The sequence below is a fragment of the Marmota flaviventris genome, chromosome 10 (genome assembly GCF_047511675.1).
Source record: "Marmota flaviventris isolate mMarFla1 chromosome 10, mMarFla1.hap1, whole genome shotgun sequence".
In the NCBI taxonomy this organism is placed as follows: domain Eukaryota; kingdom Metazoa; phylum Chordata; class Mammalia; order Rodentia; family Sciuridae; genus Marmota; species Marmota flaviventris.
In genome coordinates, this window is record NC_092507.1 from 17565253 (window position 1) to 17582413 (window position 17161).

Sequence of the window (17161 nt, forward strand, 5' to 3'; positions counted from 1 at the left end):
TAAAATTAAAAGAAGCTTCCTGATGGCTGCTTTTCTGCATCCAGAGTTTCTTTATGCTTTGAATGGAGACAAACCACCAACTGGCCGGGTGGGCACCAAGGACACTGAGATGTTTCCTGGCTGGCACAGCCTGGCTACATCTACCAATGTCTGTTTCCTGGCTTTGTTTCTACAGATTGTAACTGCTTCTAGAGGACAGGCGGAGAAACAGCCTCGCTGCATCTCCACAGTTTGATCAAACTGCATTAAATTCATTTTTCCTTTTTACATCACTTGCTTATTTCCTATGCAGGTGGGTGGCTGAATCGAGCCAGCTGGGATCTAGGAGGGTTCCCTGGCTTGGCTGCCCGAGATGATTGTTGGTGGGAATGGAGGGGGCTCAGAATCCTTCAGGATCCCTGCAAAACCCACTGTCCCAACACTCACAACTTCGCCACAGTTACTGAATTGAGACCGTTAGACCAACCCCATTGTGTGACATCTCCGGTGACTTCAATGACCTCTGGGGGCAGACTCCACGTGCCCCAGCCTGCAGTTCTGAATACCTCTCTGGAGAGTAAGCCAGCCACAGGTGCCCACCGTTCACTGCCTGTCCCTCTGTCAGAACAGGAGCATGGCAGGGATTTGACTCTGGTGCCCTCTGTCTTCCTTCTCTCCTTTATTTTTCAATTTATGACAAACTGTGTATAATTGTTCTTCAATTGTTGCTCTCCACTAAATTCTAAGCTCCCTGAGTGTAGGGATTTTGGTCTCTGTCAACTTCTGTTTTCTGAGCATCTAGAATATGGGCAGGCACATAGTAGGTACTCAATAAATACTTGTTGAATGAACTGTATTGCCAAACAGGCAAAGCTCAGTCAAGGTAAAAAGGACGACCTCTTGCTCCCATTGAGCTGAAAGGGGTGTTATGGAGGGTGTGTAAGTTTCCAGATAGCTGCGTGGCCAACTTTCTCAGCTCCTTTTAAGTTGCAGCTCAGAAGCACCTCAGTGTGGCCCATCTCCCTATTCAAAACTGGAACACACTGTCGCATTCTTGACCTTTTGTACCTTGCTCAAAGGTTTCCTTGTAGCCCATCCCATCTTGCAGCATAATCTATTTTGTACACATTATGGTCTTTAAGCTCCAACACACCCAGCGGAATCCTTCTTTGCTGGGGCTGAGACTCTGAAAACCATATTTCTTCGTCACCAGCTGGTTCCCTGTTCCACTCCGCCGGTGGGCGACATAGAAAAGAAGCTGTGAGGATGCAGGCGTGTGTGTGTGTGAGTCAGCATCCTCTCGGAAACAGAACCAATAGAAGATGTGTGCGTTTCCAGGGAGAGGTCGATTTTAAGGAATTGACTCTTGGCATTATGGGGGCAGGGAAGTCCACAGTCTGCAGGACAGTGTGACAGGCTGGAGACCAGGGAAGACTCAATGTTGCAGCTCCTGTCCCAGGTCCCTATGGGGGCAGAATTCCCTCTTCCTTCAGGGAGATCTTTTTCTCTAAAGACCTTCAACTGATTGGACAAGACCCACCCATGTTATGCAGCGTAATCTGCTTTACTCTGAATCTACTGATTCAAATGTTGATCTCATCTAAAACGCGACCTTCCCAGGGACAGGAGACTGGTGTTTGACCGTGTTCCTGAGTACCATGGCCTAGCCAAGCGTGCACAATCAGTTATTTATGGCGAAGAGTGGGAAGGGACTTGCTGCTTCCCACTTGCTTCCTGCTCCCACAGGCACAACCGCAGCCACAGCTCCTGGCCCAAGAGTGGCAGTTCCTTCCTGGAACAGCAGCTGATCCTCTCTGCAGTTAACCTTAGAGAGGCAGCTTCGGGGCTTCCCCCAGAGACACAGCACCAATGAGCAGGGGCTCCTCTTTAGACTGTTCTCCCCAATCCCCCTGCACTGAGCTTCTAAAGTCTAACATCCCAACCTCTCCCTGTGTGTCCTGGCCCTAGTCGGGGTGGCTGCTTCCTGCAGTTGCTCCTCTGTGACACCTTCAGCATTCTCTTATTTCCTCCTCCTCCTCCTCCTCCTCCTCCTCCTCCTCCTCCTCCTCCTCCTCCTTTCTGTTTTGCAGTGCTGGGTATCGAACCCAGGGCCTTGTGCATGGTAGATGAGTGTTCCAACCCAGGGCCACGTCCCGGGCCCTGGCAATCTGCTCTCACCCTTTTGTTTCCCATAGGAACAACCTCCTACCTCATTAACCATTATTTATATTCAACTCTCTGTTACAGTTCTAGTGTCATCTATAGCTCCTGATACAATTCTGTGTGTTGTTTGTTATCTGTGCTCACTTCATCCCCGCCTCCCATGACACCAGCTCCATAACGCAGGGGTTTGTCTGTTTAGATCACTGATCTATTTCAAGCCCTTAATCTGGTGCCTGACACCTTGTAAGTGTTCAAAAAATACTCCTGGGATGAGTGAATGGTTAGAGAGTTGAATGGATGGTTGTTGGTTTAAGATTTCATTGGGATTATTTATTTGAGTTTTCTATTTAGTGTTTTATTAGTTCTGAGCCAAGATTAATTGTAAAGTGAGATTTAAGGTAAATGAGTATTTTTTTTTTTTTTTTAAGATACAGGCAGGACCCAGACTTGGTGAACTTAAGGTCCATCTTGTGAACTTTTGGGGAGCTCTGTAAAGTGGGAGGCAGAAAAGCAGGATAGGCTATGAATAATAGCCACTCCTTCATATGTGTGGGTTTTACATGTGGATTCAACCAACCATGGACTGAAAACATTGAAAAAAATTGTGTAAAAATTTTTTTCCTTGTCAGTAACCCTAAACAATGTTATTTATATAACACAGTGTATTGGGTACTGAAAGTAATCTAGAGATGATTTAAAACATTCAGATGGATATGTGTGGGTTATACAGGTTGAATCATATTGATGCTTAAGAAGTGGAGGATTCGGAGCATTTTGGATTAACCAATAAAGGCTATGCAAATATTCCAAAATCTAAAAAACTCTGAAATCTGAAACTTCCAGTTCCAAGCAAATACTACACCTTTTATGTAAGACACTTGAGTGTCTGTGGACTTGAGTATTTGAGGGGGGTCCTGGAACCAATCCACCAAGGATACTGAGGGACAGTCACCTGTACTCTGGTCAGAGGGGTAGTCCAGGCAACCAAGCATTTCCCATGTGACTCTGGAACGAACTCTGTTTTTGCCAACCAATAGCCTCATACCCCACCTTCTTCTTTTTTTTTTTTCTTATAGTACTGGGAATTGAACCCAGAGACATTTTATCACTAAGCTACATCCTTCCTTGATCCCCCAAATTTTAATTTTTTAAAAATAAAAAACTATGGGTCTGGGGTTGTGATTCAGTGGTAGAGCCCTTGCCTAGCGTGTGTGAGGCACTGGGTTTGATCCCCAGCACCACATAAAAAAAACAAAACAAAATAAAGATATTGTGTCCATCTACAACTAAAAACAAAACAAAACAAAAACTATGATCAGATTAAATAAGTTCTTCCTTGATAGTCTGCTAATTTTTTTAATTATGGAAGAATGTAGATGTTTATCAATTGTATTTTCTGCATCTGTTCAGATGATCATATGATCTTCTCCCCCAAACCTGCTACTTTGAGGGGCCTGGCATGGAGTGGGTGCCCAGAGAAATAAATTTTGTATGTGGGAATGAAATAATGGATAAATAAACTAAGTGACTTCCTCTTGGTCATGTACCAAGTAAGCAATGTGACCTAGGAGTCCTGACTTTTAATCCTCACATACTCCCCCTTAGTCCCGTCCTAACCCCCATGGTTTGCCTGGGTGCTGCCCCAGCGAGGTCCAGGGAGTCCTGAAGGATGAGTGGCGTCGGCGAAAAGATGACACAGGAGTCTTTCCGTTGGAGCAATCTCCAGAGAGAGAGCTCTAATGCAGCTTTCTCTGGTTCATCTTTTATTGCAATTTTTCTCATCATTATAGATTCAGAATACGTCATTGATTATACAATTTCAAAACTTTGCCAAGACATAACGTTTCCTTAACCATAATTAGGGGTATAGAAAAATGTAACACCAATTTACATTTTTCCAGGATGTGACCTTTAATTATCAATTATTAATAAAATGCGTCACTAATTTACATTTTTCCAGATTTTCCCAAGATGTACTATTTTCCCCAAGATATGCTATTTTCTTATTAACTAATGCCAAACTAGGTAACCAGACTCTAAGTCTCCTAACCTATCATTAACCTTTAAGTTTTAAAGTACACCTGCACTTTTATTTCTAGTCTAAAATTCCCATCTAAAAAAAGTCCCCTTAAATCTTATACTTAAAATATCCTAAAGTTTATAAACCATTCTTAAAACATATCAGAAACCCGTACAACTAAAAACTTAAGAATTCTAAACCCAAGAATCTAAATAGAATAATATTTCTAACATTATTCTAAAGATATGTTTTATAGAGCTACTTTAATTAATTCCTAAATTTATTCTCATAACTGGTTGAGCTGCTTTCTCAAAGAGTTTCTTTGTTTCTCAGTCAAGGTGCACTAGTTCTTATATCTTTATAATCTTTCTCAATAAAAAGTAAGTTCTAAACATCAGTCCACTTTCTGCCAATATTAAGATGCTCATCAAAAATCCCTATGTGAAGTAAAAGAGGGTTTATAGAAATGAAAAGAATGTATCCTTATATGTCCTAACTTTCCTAAGTGTATAACATAACTTTCCTTAATCAAGAATAAAACTACATTTGGTGGGTTTTGTTCAATGAGCATAATGATTAGGTTTTCTAAGAGGCTGGAAATATGGGCTTGGGTTCCAGTTGATATAATCAACGTGGTGCCTAAAATTCTCGTGACCTTTCGGAGAATGATTGTTGGCCATTATCAGTTTTGTCCTCAATGTGCTGAGATAGGAGAGCAGCTTTCTACTTTGTCCTTGATATGCTGAGGGGTAGTAGAAGAGCCTTCAAGGCATGAACTACCTGTTATGTTCTGGCCATCTGAAATTTAATTTGGTTTGGCATTTAACATACTCATGCCTCCTGTCAGGGACATGAGCATGAAAATGAAAAGTCCCAATTACATAAAAAAGGGTCTCATGGTTTTCGTTTCCCACCAACCAGTGAGGCTTTGCCCGCGTTCATCCTCACTGTGACCTTGACAAGACAGTGAGAGGGGAATCGCCTTCACCAATGGTTTATGGTTAGTTTGAGGCACAGAATTTGGATGTGCAGTCACTGACCAGGTGGACGACGGTGCATTCTTAGCCGGTTTCCTTCTGCATCAGACATGCCGTTACCCATGATCCACCTGTGCTCCTGGTGCTAAGTACTTCTGAGTCCAGCTGGTTGTGCTAAGACCCTATCACAGACTCTGCTGGCGTCCAGCTCATGTTCCACAGGCCCTTCCTGGAGGCCACCTGCAGACACTGTCTGCTCCTTGCAGGACCAAGCCTTCCTGCTTCTCCCTGTCCAGGGGGCTCTCTGGCCTTGTGTACAGGGGTACTGGGAATGTTGGGGAGTTGATGGTCCCTGGTGCCCCTGCCCAGTGAAGGTTGTGATTGGGGGCAAGTCCTCCAGCTTCCTCACCTTGTAGATGGGATTGAGTTCCATGCAGTCTCTCAGAGGGCTCCCCACAGGTTGTCCTGTGTCCCCAGCAATAACCTGCTCATCAATGTGCCCTTTACTGGCTCCTTACCTTCTTGCTTACTTGCAAGGTGACTTCTGGGGTCACCTCCCAAATAAACTGCTTGCACCCAAATCCATATCTCAGAGCGTGCCTCTGGGGGAATTCAGACTATAAGGAACAAGATGCTGAGTTGACCCCTTGCTGTCCATTGACAAGCCTTGTAAGGGTCCGGTGAACAGTAAACGTTTAACACGAGTACCCTAAAGGCAGACAGTAAACTCAACACGAGACAATGAACAAGACTAAAGTAGCCGGCAGAACCTGATGGGTTGGCAGTAGAATCACTGAATACACCTCCGAGTTGAGGGCGCTTCCGTCCCCCAGTTTCCTGAGTCCTCCAAGGCGTCCCTTGGGGACGTGGCCTGTGGCTTCAGGACACGTCTGTCCACCACCGCCAGGGGGAGCTTACGCTCCCCACCGGCAGCCACTCTGCCAACCCTTAAACTGAACCTGACCTGACTTGAGCGATCGCAATAAAAAGGAAAAAGGCGCCCTACTTACCCCCAGAGGAGTCCGTTGGGGTCTCCTTGTCCGGCACTGCGGGATTCCCGGCCCATGCACCAAATGTAAGAGTCCGGCGAATGTCGGAGGAAGAGACCACCAAGAGACCGAGGCTCATGCAACAGCAAAAGGGGTTTATTGAGGATCCAATCCAGCGTGCTGGGGCTCCATGCTCACTCAAGAAGGGAGAGCAGCCCAGAGCCCCGAGCAGGAGTTGAGCAGCGCTTAAGTGCACTTTTTGGGGAGGGCGGGGACTTTACATATATCACAGTCTCCTTTAACAAATCATCATACACCACGGGAAAATCAAACAACAATTCTGAGACATGATTAGTACATTCATTGGCTGGAACAGGTCGGGCGGGGGTGATAGGTCAGTTCTAAAGCAGGGTACACATTCAAACTGATTGGTTTAGATCCTGCGAGGCCTACGAGCCAGGCCACACAGGGTCCTAGGTTATTAAACAACCAGATGGTCAGGGGGAATATTTACTGGGCAGTTCCGAGTATTGTCCTAACAGCTACAGGAATTTCAGGTTTTGTGTGTAGCATAGGAACTTAACAATACCTGGTCCTTTACTTTTTAACTCAGGCCTTGCAGCTTAGAAACTTTACAATGCCCGGTCTTTTACACTTTAACTTTTACACTTTAACTTCAATTTCTTTTACCCTTACAGCCTAAGCCCTGCTCCCCACTGGCTCCTCTCCTAATGCCACCACCAGTTCTGGATTTTAGCTGCCACAGTTTCTTCACTGACCCCACACGCTGTGTCCTTACCCAGCTCTGTGCCCCAGATCTTGTCCACTCTGATGTCTTTTGGTCACTGCCTTTCTCCCTCTCCCTGTCTATCACAGCTGCCCCGAGACCAGCACACAGAAGGAGCTGGAAAATATCTGTAGGACAAATTAGTTGACGATTGAGTTGTCATGGGTGCTCATTAGATCGTTAAGCTATTATCACATTTGGTAATAACAACGGTTGGTGCCTTAGTCTCTTCTTAGGCTGCTACCACCAAACACCACAAACTGAATTGGTTTTAAAGAAAGAATCTGGGCAGGTCAAGGTCAAGGAAGATTTGGTGCCGGCCATGGCCTGCTTTCTGGTACATAGACACCTGCCCTGGATCCTCACATGGTGGAAGGAATGAGGGTTCTCTGGTTGTCTTTAGGGCACTTATCCTATGTACATGGGCTTTGCCACCATGATTTAATCCTTGAAAGGCCCCACTTTCTGAGACCCTCACCTTGGAGGTTAGTTAGGATTCCATCCCACCCCTCTCTCTCTTCAGTGATGAACCCAGAGGTGTTCATTCCCAGCCCTTTTAATTTGAGATAGGCTTTTGCTAATTTGCCTGGGGCCTCGCTAAGTTGCTGAGGCTGGCTTCAAACTTGCCATCCTCCTGCCTCAGCCTCCCAGGTTGCTGGGATCACAGGTGTGCATTACATCTGGCAGAGGTCAGAATTCAACATGTGAATTCTGGAGGGACACAGACTGCAGCTGGTCATTGGGGTAAGGATGTAGGTGTTTTATGCACTGCCGAGGAGGTCTAAATTAGCAGTCTTTCTTGGGGATACCCATCAAAAGTTTAAATGTGCTGATCATTCAAAGCAGCAGTTTCATTTTTAGTTACTCATCCCACAGAAGTACTTCATCCTGCAGAAATACTCTGTTTCTTGGGAATACTCTACATGAGATTAAAGGTATATGAACAGGGGCTGTTGAGAGCCACAGCCGAGTCAGAATGACGCCTGGCATATTGCCAGAGGGAATGGTTGAAAGGTGATGCCATCGAACCATTGAGATGATGATTTGAGTTAAGCTGTATATAATTGCTGTGATGCTGGATTGATTGAGTTGTATATGGACCCTGCTCCGGAATATGGTGGCTCTGTGAATCTGCCTCGGGCGCCTGCTACTTTGGAGTTCCGGTGGAATTCTCTCAGGGGTTTGGAGAGATTAGGTGCGTGGGGAGCCTGGTGGAAGGAGTGTGTTCCCGAGTAGTATGTGTGCAGTGCCGGTGAGAGTTGGGGAATAAAGAGTTGCTGTTTGAACCTACAAGGCTTTGTGGGGGCTCGGTTATTTGTGCCCAGCCAGACTGCGGCAAGGGGCCATATGGAAGGTCCATCATTGCTTGCAACAATGAAGAAAAGGAAACTGCCTAAATCGATGGATGAATGGTTACATGATATTTAGCACATGGTATAAAAGGAGGAAGAGTTGTCATGAAAAATCTTCGACTATTATTATATTTGAAAAGCAAGTACAGATTGAATATCCCTTATTTCCAATGCTTGGACCAGATGGGTTTTGGAGATTTGGGAATTTTAAGATATTTTGTCTGGATATAATGAGATATCTTAGGGGTGGGACCTAAGTCAAAACATGAAATTCATTTACATTTCATACAACATAGCCTCCACCTTAGCCTCCCAAGCTGCTGGGAGTACAGCCGTGTGCCTCCACACCCAACTCTTTTTTTTTTTTTTTAAAGTTTTAATCATTAATAAGATCTTTTTTTTTTTTTTTTTGAGAGAGAGAGAGAGAGAGAGAGAGAGAGAATTTTAATATTTATTTTTTAGTTTTCGACAGACACAACATGTTTGTATGTGGTGCTGAGGATCAAACCCGGGCTGCACGCATGCCAGGTGAGAGCGCTACCGCTTGAGCCACATCCCCAGCCCCTCTTTTTCTTTCTTTAGTTGACAGTTAATGATTGTACTTCGATATGGGGTACAGTGTGATATTTTAGTATATTTATAGATTGCATATGGATCAGAATATTTAAGTTATCCATCATCTTGAACATTTATCAATTCTTTGTGAAGAAAACATTAAAAATCCTCTCTTCTAGCTATTTGGAATTATATTGTTTTATTTTTTAATAAAATTAGTTTCATAACTCCATTGTGACCTGAGATGCCTACTCAAAAAAGAATGAAAACAGATCCCAAACAAAAGCTTGCCCACTCGTTCATATTCTTCTTTTACTGCTCCTCCGCTTCCTGACCATGGGGTGAACAGTTGCTGTGCCACCTGCCTCTCACCACGTCACCCAGCACACCTGACACAGGCCCCGAATGATGGATCTGCTCCATCTCGGACTGGAACCTTCCAATTTATGAACCATAATATGACTTTTCATATACATATATATGTTTTTTTGGTACCAGGGATTGAACTCAGTGGTGTTTAACTATGGAGCCATATCCCCAACCCTTTTTATTTTTTATTTTGAGACAGGGTCTTGCTAAGTTGCTGGGGATGGCCTCAAACTTGCAATCCTCCTGCCTCCGTCTCCACAGTCACTGGGATTTCAGCCATGCACCACCTTGCCGGCAACCTTTTTCTCTTGTATGTCTTTACATGTATGTAAATCTCAGGTATTGTGTTACAGTGATGAAATGTTTGCTACAGTGGGCTTATGTTTTCTCTATCCTGCCTAATTTGTCCACAAGCATTTATAATTTCTATTTTAAAAAAACATAAAAACAGAGACTATTTTAAAAATTTCTAGTGAGATTGTGGGCTTCTATTTCTGGGAGCCTTCCAACTGTCATCAGTCCAAAATGTGCAAAAGAGGGCTGGGGTGTGGCTCAGTGGTAGAGCGCCTAGCATGCACAAGGCACTGGGTTCAACCCCCGGCACCACATAAAAATATAAACAAATAAAATAAAGGTATCGTGTCCATCTACCACTTTAAAAAAATGTGCAAAAGGAAGGAACTGTTGAATTCTGTGGAAGCACGACCCATCCCAGGAAATGGGTGCAGGGCAGCCTCATCTGTTTATCACATTCGGGGCACAGCACTAGTTACCTGGCAAGCTCCATCACATTGAAATCTCACAGAGAGAGGACTTCCTTTCTCTGCGAGTCAGGCAGGTTAAATGACTTAATCACGTCACTCAGGCTAACACAAGGGTGGATCTCAGATCACAACGTCTAGGCTTCGTTTCCTAGGTTTTGCTCCCACGGAGATTGTGTTGAAGGATTGTGGAGCCCACGAATCATTTGAATGTGTGAGTTGTTTTGTTTTCAGTCATACTTGATAATAATTTCTTTTCTTTTTTTTGGGTACCGGGGTTGGGACTCAGGGGTACTCAACCACTGAGCCACACCCCCAGCCCTAGTTTGTATTTTATTTAAAGACAGGGTCTCACTGAGTTGCTTAGCGCCTCGCTTTTGCTGAGGCTGGCTTTGAACTCTCCATCCTCCTGCCTCAGCCTCCAGAGCTGCTGGGATAACAGGCATGCGCCACCGCACTGGCTGATAATTATCTCTTATAAAGCACTAATTAATTTTAATTAGTACAATTGAAAAATAACACACCCTATGAATTGCCTGCCAGAGGGGGAATTCTGTGTTCACTTGCCTGTATCTAATACCCTGCTAGTCTTCAGATAAAAATAATGAACGTGACAACCAACGTTTTGTGTCTCATGGCTCCTTACAATTTTTTTTATCATGAAAAAAAAGAATCTACAAAACGGGGAGTGTTGGCATGAAGCCCCATATGCCCATCACCCCATTTTAAGAACGGTTGGTTTCTTGTTTGTTAATTTTCCCACCTTATCTTCCTGCCATTTTCTTTTCAAAAAAACTGGAGAATTTAAAGCCCAAACCCCAAGACTCATTTCCCCCCTGAACATTTCTATAATTGGAACGGAAAGGCTTTGTGTGGCCCTGCGTTTCTTCCTTTGGATCTGCTAGTACAGGAAGCAAGGATCTAAAAATCAGCCCCAGGCGTGTGGGTTTCTGGGAGGCCGGGGATGGGGTAGGGGTGGCAGGGCGGCACTTCCTTCGGGCTGCGCTGTTTGTTTTGCTCTGGGCTGGGGACATTCCTCCACGGAACCGCCTCCAGCCTCCGCAGTTAGACTTTTCTCCAGTGCTGAGAGTCAAGTATCTGGCTTCCCCCCCGAAAGAGACATCTGGGGTGTGTTGCTTCTGAAACTATTTTTGGTGTGAGAAATGTCACTCAAGAGCTATTTGGAATTTTTTAAGCACTGAAAGCATCTGACTGGAGCCACAGGGGAGGCCAGGGGGGTGGAGCTAGTTACTCTGTGGGCCAGACATTTCCCATTCGGGTTGCCGCTTCCTCTACTCTTCTTAAGGCTTTGAGTGCTTGGGCCTAGGATGGCACTGGCATGGCAGGCTTGGAGGTGGAGTGGCCAGTGGCATGGGAGACGGGGACCCTTACTGGCTGACTGGCCTTCCTCCAACCTGCACATCTGTCCTGGGCTCTCTGTAACTGGGAGATCCACGGAGAGTGCTGGGATTGTGTGTTTGCTAGTGGGTTCTGCCAGAGAAGAGGGGAACTCTCTGACTTCTGTGTCACTGGGCACTAGGCACCAGGCTGGATCCTAAATGAGATGCTTCTCAGGATGAGCCGGAGAAAACAGCAAGTGAGAATTGTAGCTACGAAGGAAACAGAGTGGCTTCAGCAAGTGGGATGCTGGGAAGAGTGGACCAGGCTGGGGTCACGTTGGAGGCCCGTGGGAACAAGTTGGGAAGGAGAGAGTGAAGTGAAGGCTGGATATCAGGCTGCCAGTGTAAACAAGGGGAGGCTGGGGAGGCTGGCTTCACCGGACCTGCCACTCCACTGCCACCTACCTTGGGCTCAGGAAATATAGACTAACTGAAGATGGAAAAGATCCTCGGGGAGGTTGTTGATTCATGTCCTTTAGCAAGGCTGCACCCTCGGCCCCACCTCCTCCCTTGGTCCTTGAAATTTCCTTGGGATTAAGTAGGAAGAGCCGAGAGAGACAACAGTGAAAGATCTCAGGGACCTCCATCACCCTGGTCTCCTAGGACCTTCTAGATGGGCCCCTATTGGTAAACCGCCAGTCCTGGGCACCGTGAGGCAGGGGCGAGGGAAAGAGAGCAGAGGAAACCCAGTGCTGCGTTCCTGGTCTTCCAGGTGTGCCCTGGGGGACTGTATCCAGGAAATTGCACCAAGAGAAGCTGTCCTTGTCCTACAGAGAAGGGAATTCTGGTTTCTGGTCGGAATGGAAGGAGCTCAGAAGTCATCACTGTCCCAACAAGGAAAGAGCTAAACAAACTGAGAAATCAACAACTCTTCTTAGACACATCCCGAGAGAAGTGAGGTCATAGGGCACACTGCTGTCTCCAGAATCAGAGGGACAGGTGGGTTCAGAGGATCACAACTTCCTGGAGTAGAAGCCCACACCAGTGCAGGGCAGAGGTCAGGAAACATGAGCTGTGAGTAGGGAATCGCCAAAGGCTCAGTGCAGACAAGTGGGAGAGACTTGGGATCCATCATCAGGAGCGCCCCCGCATCCCTTTTGTGAGTTCTACCTCCAGGACTCTTATCAGTCGCTTACAGCGAAGATCAGAGAAATATACCCCCTGCCTATCAGCAGGGGGAGGAGAAAAATGAGCCATTTTGAAACCACCAGAGCATCTAGTCTCCTTAAGAAGAAGGCCTGGTCTCCAGGGACACTGTTTCACCAGAGCCTAATCTGCTAAGGTTTTCTAGAGCTTAATCCTACTGGGGAAAGGAAAACCACCTGAGCCTGCCCCCCATAGTCATCCTGTCCCACCTTAGGGCATAGAAAAAGAAAACTCTGAACATTGAGTTCATGGTTCAGGTTTTTTGCTAAAACCTAAGACCTAATCACAGCTATAGAACATTTCCCCTCCCTTACACCTTGCCACTGCAGCATTTAGGCCCATTGATCACAGTTCCTTTGACCTGACATGTCATGTTGACCTTTCAACAATCAGCTACAAGGCATACTAAAAGGTAAAAACATAATTTGAAGAGAGAGCAAGCATCTGTACCAGACTCAGGTACACCAGGTATGTTAGATGTCAGTCGGGGAATTAAAAAGAACTGTGATCAATATGCTGTAGGCTCAAATGCAGCAGGACAGGGACCAGATCCTGCTCCCAAACTTGTTTGCCACCTCATCATGAAGCCTCCAGTATCTCCAGCCCCTCCTGGGAGCAGCTTCCTGCTGGTCTTCTTAGAGTGTAAACACAATCCTCGCCAACAGGGGGCGTTCACACCATGTTCCATCGTGGCCAATGGGTTTTTCAATGTTGGTGTAACATTTTTTTTTTCATTGTCATTGAAACATTTTTCATTGTCACAGGAAAGAAGCCAAGATTCTCCTCAGAGACTGCAAGACTTCAAGTGGGAGGTGGGCTAGGAAGGAGTTTTTCTTTTCTTTCTTCATAGGAAAGGAGAAGCAAAGGAGAATCAAGTTGTGGGAAGTAATAAAGAATCTTAGTGTCAGCTGGAAGGGTCCTCAAAATGATCTTTCAGACGTCTCATTATATAGATGAGAAACTGAGGTCCAGAAAAAGGGAAAATACTGTGCAAGATCACATGGCGAGTGGTTGGCGAGCGGGTGTTTGCAAGCCTAGGGGTGTTTGCCTTTAAGACCCTGATGGTTCCCCACATTCCCATCAGGTCCTGGCTGGCGCCCTCCTCTCCCCAGAAGTGTGGCCCAGAGTGTGAGCCACAGGGTCTGCTGGTTCCCACCATGCCCTGGCACATGTAGCCAGCGGGTGTAGGAGGGATTCATTTCACCCTTCAATCTGGCAGTTGTTTCAGAAATTGGAGACAGGTGTCACCTCCTGGTGATGGGAGTACAGATGATTTTTATTTTCTCCTTTATAATTTCTAGGATTTTCTAAAATTTTATAACAAACATCTGTAACTTTGCAATTCCCTCCCCCTGCCGTCTTATTTTTTTTAAAACAAGGAAACTGGAGGGCAGGGGCACGCCCAGGTCTGTCCTGAGATCCATCCAGCAAGGCCAACCAGTACCTGTCACACCAGGGAAGAGGCCCCTCCTGCAAGCCTGACACCCAAGGTCGTCCAATGTCTCCGAGGCAGCCTCCCTTCTCACCTTTGTTTCCACCATGCCCACTCCTGAAGCGACCTTCTCTCTTCCCGCAGCAAAAATGGACCCATTCCAAATTTTTCAGGGTCCGATAACGATTTTGCCAATTGTGAGCATGTATTAAAAACCCTACCTGCCCCAATCAAGGTAACCATCTGTGTCCTTCCTCTGACCACTGGTGGCACTTTATTTGGACTCGTTTTCTAATCTTTACCCTCTCCTGCCTTCTCCTGGAGTCATTCGCACCCAGGTCTGTGACCTAGACAGAGACCTCCTCATGGGCGGGGCCTGTCTATCATTTGTCTTTGACCTCCCAGTGCCATCCTCAGCCTGGCACAGGCTGGATCTCAAGTGAGTGTTTGTACTGTTTACACCTGGGATTGGTGAGTCTGTGCAGGCGAGCTGTGGTGTTAGCAGCCCACTAGCCTCTCCAGGAAACACCTCCAGTTGTGACAGCTCAAAATAGTGACATTGCCAAATGTCCCCTGCAGAGCAAAGTTGCCTCCTGTGGAAAATCACTGGCACGTGGCTTATCAGGGGTCCTCCCAAACAGTGCCGGGGAGGGGTAGGAATGCCCACTGATAGACGAGAAAGGCTCACGGAGAGTTTAGCTGAAGCCGAGTCTTGCACCTACATTTCCCATTCCCAGTCCAGCGCTCGCCCTGCCATGTTGGAGGTCTCTCAAAAACCCTACTGAGACCTTTGCTTCTCCCCTTTGGTGTGTCCACACTACCCCCATCCCCATGTTCTTGGTTCCACCCTGACCCTTCCCTCTGCCCGCTCCTGTGGCCTGCGCCAGGCTGTGACCCACTGGTTGGCCCTGCTGGTCCATGCAGGCTGGATCTCAGGCTGTGCCCGGAACATGCTCATCACATCTTCTTGAGCTCCTTGGGCTCGTCCCCGTGTTTGAACACGCTGATGGTGACCTGGCCTGTCTCAGAGCCGTACTTGTTCTTGACAAAGACGCCATAGCGCCCGCTGTCCTCACTGTTGACCTTCTCAATGGTGATGGTGACCTCGGTCCCCTTTACCTCCATGTGGTAGCGGTCGAGGAAGGCGACAGGCTGGTCATTCTTTAGCCAAGCGATTTCAGGAGCTGGGTCTCCTGAGATGACACAGGTCAGGCACAGGGTCTGTTCCAAGAGAGAGGAAGAGAAGAGTCTCACCTCCTTGTAACTTGAACTTGGTATTCACCTTCATGTCCCCAGAGAGCTCCTAGTACAGGTAGCTCCTTGGGATAAATTCATTGTGTGGGTTTTACTGTGATCTCTAAAGGTGAGAGACATTTTATTTTCACCCCACGTTCTCCATCATCCACCTTTCTAGGAGCGCTTACTAGTTAGAATTTCCCACTATTCCACTCTAGTAATTACCTGCCCCAGAATGGCCTGCAGTTTGTTTGATTGCTTTTTTGTCATATATGTGTCATGACTTTACCATGTAAGATTTTATTACAATAGCACAAAGATTTATTAATTGAATTGGAAAATTCAGATCTAATGCAGAGTCCCAGAATGTAATGGTTAAACAGCTCTGGACCGGAGCTGTCTGAGTTTGAATCTCAGCTCTACTCCTTCAGGCTGTGTGACCTTAGATAAGTCTCTTGACTAGTCTGAGTCTCAGTTTCCTCAGCTATCAAGCGTTGCTAGTAATCATGCCCCATTTCATGTGGTTGCCTCTATGGTGAAATCAGTTAAAACCGGTCACCCACATGGAATTGAGCCTGGCACAAAGAAAGCACCGTGAGAAAATGGTAGCCAGGATTTTTGAAAACACTAGTCTTGGATAATTCCAGCCCTAGAAGGGATCGTCCAGTCAAACTCTTGTGGAAATGGAAGCCAGAGATGGCAGTCTGTGACACCAGAGAGAGATGGGAAGCCAGGTGCGGTGTGCATGCCTGTAATCCCAGCCACTTGGGAGGCTGAGGCAGGAGGATCACAAGCTCAAGGCCAAACTCAGCAACTTAGTGAGGCCCTGAGCAACACAGTGAGATCCTGTCTCAAAAAATAAAAGGAGCTGGGAATGTAGGTTACTGATAGAGTACCCCTGGCTTGAATCCTCAGTACTGTGGAAGGAGGGAAGGAAAGAAGGAAGGGAGGGAGGGAGGGAGGGAGGAAGGAAGGAAGGAAGGAAGGAAGGAAGGGCGGAAGGGCTCTCCCTGAACACACAGGGTCAGTGAGATGTGGTCACTTGGCTGACTGCTGCAGATCCAGCCTGTCTGGCTGGCCAGCTGCCCCCTGGCTCTTGATTCTACACAGGGTCACGGTCCTGGATGGCTCCCTGAGGGAACACCACTGGGACCCCTCTGTGGGCTGGAGGGTGGGTACCTTATCTTCCATGATGGTGGCCACGTCCGGCAGGCCCCTCACCACTTTGGCTCGATCTGGAAAGGAAACAAGACGGCAGTGGTGAGCCGCTTCCCAGGGCTGAGGCTTATTTTAAGGGAGGCTCCTTGTTTCTGTTTTCTTCACGTTGGATGGAAACCTTTAAAACCGTGGGATGCACTTCCTTGTCTTCACCAGTAGGAGGTGTGGGACTTGGTGTGTTTCTGCCATTGACCAGAGGAGTGGCAGCACCGCGTGCGTGCGTGAGAGAGAGAGCAGCACCCTGCCCTTAAGGCAGTGAGGCGTCTCTGAGTCGCAGGCGGTAAAATTTGCACAGTGGTGACAGCCAGCTGGGGTGTGGACTAGGAGCTGGCCGGGGGAGGTGGGATAGAAGCTTTTGGGACACCCTCATTCTGGTCCAAGGACGGACCTGGTGGCTGTTGTGGGTGGGCAGGAAGAGAGTGGCTGTAAATGACAAAGCAGAAACAGATACGTTCCCCATGCTTCAGGGAGGCCGCTGGAAGAGAAGGGGTGTCAGCCTGGCCCTCGCCCCTGCATCAGGGAAAGGGAGCAGGACCCTCGGGCAGAAAAGGCCCGAGCGAGGGACACCACGTGGGCAGGGATCTTCAGCGCCCCCGGGTGAAATGATCCACTTCCCCAGACTGCAATGCCACAAACCCCAGCAGCCACATGTGGGTGAGTTTGACGGGCATCTATTGGGGTTCTAGTTGGGGCACTTGTCCAAGACATGGCATGCAGGATGGGAGGGAGGGTCGAGCTGGAGAAACAGGCTGGTGGCGCGAGAGTCCCCTTGGCCTG

The 17161-nt window shown here is 47.1% G+C and overlaps 1 protein-coding gene across 1 annotated transcript in view; it reads right to left on the reverse strand.

Moving 5' to 3' along the window:
• Positions 1-14828: 14828 nt before the first annotated feature.
• The window catches only part of Myom3 (myomesin 3), a 40170-nt gene continuing 37837 nt past the window's right edge, over positions 14829-17161 (reverse strand). Inside the window, exons 35-36 of the mRNA XM_027937455.2 lie at positions 16346-16401; positions 14829-15151 (exon numbers count right to left, since the gene is read on the reverse strand). Coding sequence (XP_027793256.2) covers positions 14888-15151; positions 16346-16401 — 320 coding nt within the window. The 3' untranslated portion in view covers positions 14829-14887. The remainder of the gene's footprint in view (positions 15152-16345; positions 16402-17161) is intronic.